General features: G+C 39.0%; 1 protein-coding gene and 1 long non-coding RNA gene across 3 annotated transcripts in view; both read right to left on the bottom strand.

The window, feature by feature from the left end:
* pigg (phosphatidylinositol glycan anchor biosynthesis class G (EMM blood group)) overlaps positions 1-10,308 on the bottom strand; it is a 90,576-nt gene that overhangs the window by 48,747 nt on the left and 31,521 nt on the right. For both annotated transcript variants that reach the window (XM_007568404.2, XM_016679822.1), the window contains exon 8: positions 8,792-9,076. In XM_007568404.2, the coding sequence (XP_007568466.1) occupies positions 8,792-9,076 (285 nt within the window). The remainder of the gene's footprint in view (positions 1-8,791; positions 9,077-10,308) is intronic.
* Positions 7,120-7,320, bottom strand: LOC107838211 (uncharacterized). The gene is made up of 2 exons (XR_001664275.1): positions 7,248-7,320; positions 7,120-7,211 (listed from the first exon to the last, which is right to left on the bottom strand). It is a non-coding gene; the product is annotated as an uncharacterized LOC107838211 (long non-coding RNA).

The following is a 10,308-nucleotide window of genomic DNA, read 5'->3' as shown; positions in this document are numbered from 1 at the left end:
AATGTATTTTGTTATACTTCAGATATGCAGAGAGTTCCGTGAGAGCACAAGACCCGCCACACACACACACACACACACACACACACACACAAGATATTTTTAGCTCACCCACCTCTGTGCTTTGGCATCACAGTTGCCAGTGGGATAATTAGCAGGTTCAGATAACCTCCAAGGTGATTCACATTACAATTATTCAAAATTGAAAAGCCAACACCACAGCATCTATTAAATGACCTGGACGCAACACCAACAAAGCAGGAAAAACAAGTCAACTGATCCAAAAACTATTCACCATTGGCAATTTTTCCTCTGCACTGCTTTTTATAGTTGGACTATATATTTTTTTTAGATTATCCATCATGTTAATACTTCCTATATAACAGTCACTTCCTGCCTTGGCATGGCAAACGGTGACCGTGAGCTGTCATCCATCAATTGCGGACCCGACTCTGGAGGATGAGCCCGTCCCATCCTCAAGATTGGGAGTTTTTCCAGTTTAGCGCTCGTATGCAAATGACTTGATTTAGCGCATAGTCAGTTCAGACAGAGTTCAGCCAACCTCTCGGCTCAGCAGCAATATTTCACCTCGGAAAACAACAGACGTGCCTCATCGGCCCCGATGACGGAGAGAGAGGCTGAGTTGCTACGTGCCGGTACCTGCAGGCTACGGCAGCGGGGCCCGCTGTGGGAATGGGCTGGCTGAGAATTGATTTTCCTTCAAAAAGTACAAAAGAAACGCAGGGCCAGTTTTAGAACAAGTGTTTGTTGTTGGGGTTTTTTTTTTTTTTTTTTCTACAGCACATTAGATCGTTAAACATTTAGTTTTAGTAGTTTTATTCAAAAGAAGACAAGTAGAAGAGGCGGGGGGAAAGACACTTAACTGTGTCACATTACGGTCAGAAAATTGAAGCTGTAATTATGACCATCTTTCAAGTCATAATGTTGCCTCTAAGTTATAAATAGGCTCAAATGACAATTCAGAACTATTAGGCCAGATTATTGGCTAATCACTCTTCGTTCCGTTATCAAACAAACTTCAGTCGCTAAAAAGATCATTGAAGTTGTGTTTTAGGACAAGCAAATGAGCATCGTGTCTCATTATTTTCTTCTTTAGAAAAGATTAAAGTTTTAAAAGAAATTAGTTCAATGTATTTCCACTTGTAAATGGTTTCAAACCAAACAAATACAATCTATAGGATTTCTTACTTAAATAAAGTCAGGAACAACACTTGCGCAGAAACAATGCAGCATAATAACCTGTTCAGTTTAGCATAATTTCTGATAAGGAATACGTATGACACTTTGTTCACAGGAGATTGAGAAGGGTTTCTGTTTACAGTGAGGCGGAAGATGAGGGCAAGTTCGACTACATACTAAAAATCACAGAAACATCTAGCGGCCTGGCATGACAACTAGAGAGAACTCAAGATGTCTTGGCTAAATGTGGAACGTTTTTCCAATCAGCATCGGAAAATACAGACAGTTTCTCGTCTCGTGTAAACGTAGCTCAAGTTGAATTCAGTTTCTCTCTTCATACGAAATGATAATTACATGCTTTACTAAGAAAATAGGTCAGATTGTTTTGCTGTTGCAGCACCTTCAAGCATCCAGCATCCTGAGGTGAGTGAATCTTCACTGGTGTAGACAGTGTGTCTGCACATCTCAGCATGAGATTAGCATATATTAGCTCATTATTAAGGTCAATGCTGAGGTATTTTGCAGCATTTTTTGTGTTCCAGCTCTCACTTGTAATGTCAGGCTTTGGGGAAATTAAAACATGTATCAAACGGCATTAGATGTAGAAGGTGATGCTAGGGAATTATTTATATGCCATTAAAATACAAGGCAGATGCACAATTATATCCTTGGACTTTACACCACATGGTTCCTTGGTGGCTGCTGGGTAGGTTTGCTTAAACGTAGAAGTAAAAGACAGAGATAGAAAGTGTTTTAATTCAAGTAAATAAATAAAAAACAAAGGTGTTTACATGTTTTGTGATTTCTCCCTGATGGCACAATGAATGCTTTTCGATCTTGCTTACAATACAAATTGTTAGAGAGTAACATATAATTTTGGGAGATCAGCCAATATTTACATGTGAGGTTGATCTTATCTTCCTCAGCAAAGGACTAAAAATCAACCACTGTCCTCTTTTGCTCTCCATAGAGAGACGTTTTACTGACAGACCGGCCAATCAGGTCATGTCTGTACGTTTGCAGTTAATAGTCACAGCACTGTTGCCAACTTAGCAACTTTCTTGCTACATTTAGCAAAATTTCAGACCAAAAAAAATGGCATCAGCCAAAATCATACAGATCAGGTTTTTAAAAGATTGATAATTGCTGATCGGCTCGAAAACTGCAATTGGTGCACAGCTAATCTATAAGTTTACTCACCAAGAGGTGGGGAGAATACTTTCTGTTATTTGTACAAATGAAAAGTTCTGTTTACATTTTTGTGAGCTCTAAACACGCTGCACTCCTCACACTGGTGGCAATCTGGTCCAGCTAACAGATTGAAAATCCAGCCACGTTTCATAAATCAGAATATGCTTTCCGACAAGGCTCACTTGTCGAACATAAAGGGACTTTTTGAAAAGGAGAACCTGAACACACTTTTACCTAAACCCACACTTCTACATTAAAAATGTTTTTTATTGGTCTTAAATGTTTTCATTAGCTGTAAGTGGAAAATTATCATAATTCACAGAACCGTGTCCAATTAATCCACATAATGTGTTTTAACTCAATGGATTGAGTTACAGGAATGAATGAACTTTTCAATAATATTCTAATTTGTTGAATGTGTCTGCATGCACTGATAGAGGCGTTCCCTAGTCGAGACAGCATCCCAGACACAGTTGATGGAGGACAAAAAAAATGCTTCTGCCTTCATTTCATCACCTCCAACTGATGGATGGGTTTGAAAACTATGCTTTGAGTACGTCTATGTATTTATTTCAAATGTACGTGAGCAGGGACAAGATGTGAAAGAAACCATTCTCCTGTCTATAACTCCTCAAACCAAAGACTGGTTTGTCCAATCCCTGATCAGGTTTGTAGACGTTTATAACTAACGACACAAAGAAAGCTACATAAAAACAGTAAAATAATATTTCATTGTGTTCAATAAGTTAATCTGTAGAGCTATCATTACAAAGAAACTTTTTTAAAATGGCAAAATAAGAATGTAGTGAATAAAAAAACAACAGAGTAAAGGTGTTGATAAGGTTGGAAGTTTCAGTGTTCGCCTATTTGTCTCAGTTTGAGCCACTTCCCCCCCCCCCCCCCCCCCCCCGAGACGTAAAAGATGGAAGGTCAGTCAACTGTTCTGAGCTGCATGGAGGCAGATTATATACGAAAATGCACAAATAACTCCACCTCTCTTGTAACTCTAGATCTATGTGGGTCAGGCTGACCTGCGGTGCTTCGTCTATTTCTGTTCAAGCAATGCATCTACTGTACATTCAGCGTTTTCACCCAGCTTTCTCTTCATGCGTCCTTGCTGAACTACAAGCGGATCCTAATACTTTTATGACATTAGTTTTTATTTATACGCATACGGTAAGTGAGCAGAACCTTTGGACACGCCCGGTAATCCAATATTGATGCTGTAACCGTAATGTATAACATTATGGAACGATTTCCATGGCAGCAGCAGCTTCTTTGGTCCGCAACAAAGAAATCAGATACGTTATATCCCAACAAAGTCTTTAGTCAGGAAATTGAAAAAGCAGTTTTAAAACTACAGCAACTTCCTCCTTAAGTTAGGACCGCTTTATGTCCATGTCATGATTTTGATGAATGAAACATTAATATTTGGTGATGTTGGTAGAAGTAGAAAGTCTTTAAAGAAGAGGTGTATGAAACTTTTTGTCATGTGGCCTAAAATTCTCATAAAAAAAATTCATATTTAAGAACTAAAGTCAGCAAAAATGTTTTTTTTCTTTACCTACTTAACAATAAACTAAGCATAAACTATTTTTAATTAAACAAAAAAAGTAATCAGATTTTCTTTTTGTACAACCCCCCCCCCCCAGAAACGTACATCCGATACTTCTAATGGTTTTTGCATGTTTTCCTTGTTAAATGAAAGGCCTACATAGAGTTTGCTTGTTATTTTGAAGAAAATTGAATAAATATTTTATTCGGTTCTCAGCAATAAAAACAGGTCCTAGGTCGGTCTTCATTTGAAAACAGTTGTTGCACTCAGACAAGTTTTAATATGGCAATTAAAAGCAGATTTCGGCGCTCCAAGGTGAACTTTAGAGTACGAGTCAATGAGTGGAGGTGCTACTAGTTGCCATGGCAATAGAAGAAAACCAGAAAGATTGGACAATATGATCACTCAGTGTTGCATCTAACAGTTTTGTAAATTTGTCCTAATTTATTCTTGAATTGTGGTCATGTGGTCGCAAAAACTTCATTCCGAGGGCTGCAAACAGCCCCTGAGCCCCGCCTTGAACCCCCGTTGCTTTAAAATAACCCACATGTAAAACACAGACTCTGTTTTTCTATTTCAAACTAATATTAACTGATAAAAGCTTCAAATTCTCAGTTTTTCTCCCCTGCTGGCACTGTTATTTTTTCTGGCCAGCATGTGGCCGGATCGCTTCATGTATTAATCAAAGAGACGTGAGTCCCTTAGTATTGATCTCCTCGTCTACCCTTGAACCCGAGGCTCTTCCGCTGACTTGAAAAGTCTAAATGGGAGAAATATTCTCCAGGGGGCCTCAGGGGCCAGCGGCGTGTACAGTTAGTACATTAATCAATCAAAATGAGCGGAGGCCTAATGTGCTGAGAAAAGGATACGGCGCTCCTGCCCTGTCAACAGTGCTCTCTGCACCATGAAAGGAAAAAGAAAAGGCCTCTAAATGTCGTACTTTGAACTAATTTTGGTGAAACGTTTAGTTCCAATCATATCTTTACCATAATTTATAACAGATCGTTTTGTTCTACTTCAGAAAATCAGTCTTGGGCCTGGTGTGCGTCTGTGATTTATTCCAGCGGCACGACTCTGAACCCCCCTTTCCATCATGTGACGAGAAAAAAAGAAAAAAAAAGAAAAGAAAAAAAAGAGTATTCTGACCCAGCCATCTGTGTTATGACTTCTCATTGGAAAACATAGCTGTTTCACCCAGGCCAAGAAAGAAATCTTGTTAAATTTTTCTACTGCTGTCAGACTCCACTGAACTTAAAAGAAAAATAAAGAAGAAAAAAAAAGTTATGAAATTCAATTAAATCGTCCGTTACGGGCCTCCTTTTCTAATAACATCACCATTTTAGAGTTACGCAGTGTTTCTGCTTCTCATATTTCTTTAAGGGAAACAGCAAACTCATTACAGGGTCATTGGGTTCAAATTCTAATTATATTCTGTTGGAGCAGACAGAGAGCTAAATTTATGGAGCCAAACTTTCTGGCTCAGATTAAAAAACAAAAGCAAAGCCAGGGTTTCTGCAGGTTTCACAAACTCATATTAAAGGCTTTTAAAGACCATTTTAAGGCCATTATGACGAGAATTTTACGAATATCACAAAAGAAATGTACAAAAGAGAATTGGATTATATTGCATGAAACATCGTATGGACTGGCAGCGGCGAAGATGAACGTTGTCCAGCCAACTTGTGGTAAATTTACACTTAGCCAAGATAGAAGCACAAAAAGCTAGCTGGGGTATCAGCAGCTGTCCACAAAACATAAAAGATGTTTGCGAGCGACTCAAACGTTTTGCCTGACAGAAAAGTCTGTAGAATAGTCCAGCCACAACAAAATGTAAGACCTGTGATTGACGTATTTAAAACCAACTTACATTTTTAATGAAATAAAGACATTTTAAGGCTTCAACTTTAGACACATGAGATTAAGACTTTTTAAGGATCCTCTGATAATTAAAGTGTGTGTTTTCTGCCCAATTTTTTTCTTTTTTGCAACCTTCCTTTTTTAAACCGTCATGGTTTGAATTTTGAAAGGCAAATTGAAAGGCAACATATTCAGCTTTAAAAATTGGATGCTGAAAACGAGAGAGAGCAAGAACGGCTAATAGCACCATAAAATTACTTTTACATTACTGTTATTATTATAATGGTGACTTGGGCCCACATGGCAAAGACGCAGTCACCAGACTGTCACATAAAATGCTCTTAAAATGCACTGAGGTTTTTGGCCATATAAAATATCCAACTTTCTTATCTAGTCTTGATAATAAAAAGAAAGGAGATATACAGGTGTATGGTAGTCTGGCTTATGAAGATGTGCTCTTATTGCAAATCTCTAAACCCCATTTTTAGAAAAAGTCGCTCGTTACATCAGGCATCTTTTGTGCCTGCTGTCAGGAGCAGCAGGGATAAAATCCATACATTGCTTTTAAAGTAATCCATGAGAACCTGTTATTGATCCCAGCGCCAACAGAAGGCCAATATATGAACGCTGAAAGAACAATTTCACTGAAGATGGCCCTTTGAAGAGCTGCTAGCCGTTCCAGGTAGAAATACATTTAGATCAGTAAATGCACCCGTGACAAGACTGAAGACTAAATGAACACAAATAACAGCGTTCACAGAAGATAAGGCGCTCAGATCAATAAAGGTGAGGTTTGGCCTGTATTTCCAAAGCTACATGCATTTAGAGACCACTAAATTAATCAATTTGATACATCCTGTACTGCAGAACATGTCTGCCTCCATCAGCACTGATACTAATGTTATTCTTCTGCATGCAAGAGTTGGGTTATAAGTGAGGTCTGCCCAGTAGGAATCCTTCTTGTTGTTATTCAGTGGCTCGTTTCACCTTCAAGGTGGACCTGAAGGGTTTCTTTCACAACGGCGGCCCGTTACGCCTCGGAGCGGCCCAGTCAGGTCGCAGAGCCTCGGAGGGTTGAGAGCAGTGCAGAGGTCATTCATTACGCGAGGCAGCACTTCATGTTGCTATGACGATGGACTCTGCCAGGTACAGGACCGTCATCAAGAGACGGCTACTCGCCTTTGTGGTCGTGGCACAAACCTTCATTTAAAGCAGCTTTGCTGCGAAGTAAAATCGACTTTTTAGAGCTTTACCTCATATTATAGCGTTATTCACTGATAAAAAATATACCTGGAGTGTTGTTTAGACTCATTTTGATGCATGTTTGAGAAATCCTTTAATCTCCATGGCAACCATCCACCTGTGCAAAACGTCTGGGTGGACATAGCCCCGCCTTTGAGGTGCAGCTCCTCTTCAAAGCTGCAGTTTCCAAGCAGCCCTCCCCAACACAGCTCCTTCAGACTAGCCAGCAGCAATTAGCAAACACCTGGTGGATCTGTGCAGCTGATGAGCTCATTATAGCAGCTGAAGGGTTAACAGAGGAGCCATGTTGTGATGACTTCCTGAAGGCGGAGTTTCAGAAAGAGCAGGAGCTTCTTAAAGAGACAGAGCCCCAGTTTCAAAGTGTTAAACTACAGAGTCCAATTTTTTATAAGTCATTTTTAGGATTTTTATAACAACTGAAGGTGACATAGTTACTTGATTTTGCTATATGTTATTAGTACCTTTAAAGTAATAATAATAGAATATGAAAACAATATTTTTAAAGTCAAACTGGGTTTTCTATTCCATTCACAATATGAACAATTAACACTTTGACAAGGTTGAATGTTTTCTAAATAAAAAATTAAAAGTAACAGCAGGTAGTTGGTCCAGACATTGTAAAGAACCACGTGTATGGCTCATTTTACACAAAAACATTTTTGACAAATGTTGGTGTTTTTACAAACATCTGGCACAAGACAAAGTTAACATCCAACTCTAAGTGTGTATCCATTCCCGTATTGGGACAGGAAGATGAGTGATTGTGGAAATTATAGGAAAGTCATCAGTTCCAGAAAACATCTGTGCACTTTTCATTTGTTTCTTGTTGTTTTTATTATTATTATTACAAAAAAAAAGAAAATATAACAGAAGCAGCAGTGTTTGCAGAGCTCTTCTTTCCTCCTCTCAGTTAGTACTGAATGTATAAAAGTTTCATGAAGCACAGCTTCACGTGTTTAAATGAATGAGCCGTCTCCGGTGTAAACTACTTCTTATTACCTTATCGTATTCCTGTGCAATACTGTAGAGTAATTAGGGGGTAATTAAGTGGAATCATTGATTAAATACCGAGAAGGTGGGCAATTCAGTCAGGGGTTGAAACATTTATGTTCTTCTGAAAACTCATTAAATAGGATTTGGAGATTTTTTTTTTTTTTCCCCAATTTTCAGAAATAAAAACAAGAAAACTTGAACTGGATCGATGTGCAGAAATAAACCTTTGGGAAACAAAAAGCTTAAAAACAAGTTGACGAATAGCAAAAAGATCAAAAGCACATAAGTGAGTAGATTTAGCTGTTAGTATTATTCGAGCTGATTTTACAACCATAACGTTTCTCCACTCATTGTAATGAGCCTAAATATTTCCTTTCATTTTGAGGTTGTCAAGATTATTTCTAATCGCTAAATGTCAGAAAAATGAGATTATTTTATTGAGACTTTTGAATCAGATCCAGTCAGAACTTTACGTACACAAGGACTCAGACGATGACGTCTTGGTTTCATAAACGTAGGATAAGCTAATTGGCAAAATGTAAGTTTGCAAACATATTAAAATGAATTCATATCAATTTTGTGATTGAGACGGTATTTCGTTTTGAGTTTGTAAATGGGAACTGGTTGGCTGACCTTTGATGACCTCTGGACACATTTGTTAATATCTCTAAAATGACAGCGGCACAAACAAACATTTTTTGTTTAACACCGATTTCGTCGCGACGTGTCACTCACCTTCCCATGGGCCGTGGGTCCGAGCGGGAGCCTCCGCATCGCCATGGAGATCAGAATGCAAAACATTGCCGAGGAGAAGGCAACAGCGGCAAACACCAGGCCCCAGGAGAGGCTGCAGAAGTAACAGGAGCTCTCCGCAGACGTGCACACCAACACGTGCACGGAGGCCAGGAGCAGGCACAAGAGGTAGAAAGGCAGGGAGAGCAGGGAGGAGCGCACTGGAAGGTCCACTGCCGCGGCGCTGCTGAGGGCTTCGGGCATCGCCAGCAGTAAGACCAGCAGGAGCTGGAAGGCCAAGGGTGGAAGAGGAGAGGAGAGGAGAGGAAGAAGTTTGACCAACTTGGATCAATGCAGCTGTCAGGTTAAAAAGTAGGAACCTCATCTCTCTGTTGTGATGTTTATACTTTTATGGAGTGTGCAGATGTCTTTAGGTCAGGCGTCGACAGCTACTATTCTGGAATTTTTATATGCATCCCCGAGTCATATGAATTCCCTCATCTCAGGGAAGTCAGTCATATTTAAGACATTTAAGACGTTTTAAAGCCACCCTAAATGAAATGTAAGCTCTAGTTTTCAGTCATAATGACCTCTGCAGAGGTCATTATCAGGTATTATCATGGTATTCAGGAACATTGGAGCAGAGACGCATCTGAAAGTTCCAGGTATATTTTTTCAGGTGCATTTTCAAAACGAGGAGCTGCCCTCGTTCAGTTCGGTTTCTACGTCAGCTGCCAACGGTAAGCATGTTTTCTACGATTCCTCTGAGCGTTTCACAGCCTGAACGTGACATGAGAGCTTCTGCCTTAATGGAAAACTCTGAAGCTTTTCACAATTGGAAATGTAAAAACTGCTTCTCTTCATTGACTGTTATTAACATTAGTTAACATAATTAACAGACTATGTCATTTTCCTATTATTAACTTAATACATTGTAAGATTGGCAAAGTTGGTGACTAGAGATGCAACAACCAATCGGATGGTCAGAAACTAAAATAGCAGAGCAGTGAATGCACCATGCTAAGTGCCTTCAGGCTGTCAGTTTAAGATGTCGGTTTCATGATCATATTTTATTTAAAATGTTAGTAAAACCCTAAATTGTGATATCTGAGCACACAGTGCTCAGACATCACCCTCTGCTACTAATGTAAATGATCAGTGGCTGCTAGCTCTTCTTGTTTTGTAGTTCTTAAGAGAAATCCCATTTAGCTAAAATCAGTTTCTGCTGGTCGCTATCTGTATCCTAATGACAACAATGACTGTGAATGTAATTACATGATTTAAATGATCCCAGCAATTTAATAGCAGAAAATAATGATTTCATATAAAAAAATCTAATGTGTGTGGAGTAAATCAGTAAACATTTCAATTTTGCTTGCTGCTCTGAATAAAAAACTAACTTTACATTTCCCCCCCCCAGCTTTGTTTTAATGCCAATTCATGTTAAAGACCATTAAAGTTATCAAAAGTTTGTAATCTTCTGAGTTTCTCTTTTCTTTTCTACTTCCTGCACTGTTGTG

Source organism: Poecilia formosa, unplaced genomic scaffold, assembly GCF_000485575.1.
Source record: "Poecilia formosa unplaced genomic scaffold, Poecilia_formosa-5.1.2 Scaffold221, whole genome shotgun sequence".
NCBI classification, from domain to species: Eukaryota; Metazoa; Chordata; class Actinopteri; order Cyprinodontiformes; family Poeciliidae; genus Poecilia; species Poecilia formosa.
This window is presented reverse-complemented; position numbering and strand designations above follow the sequence as displayed.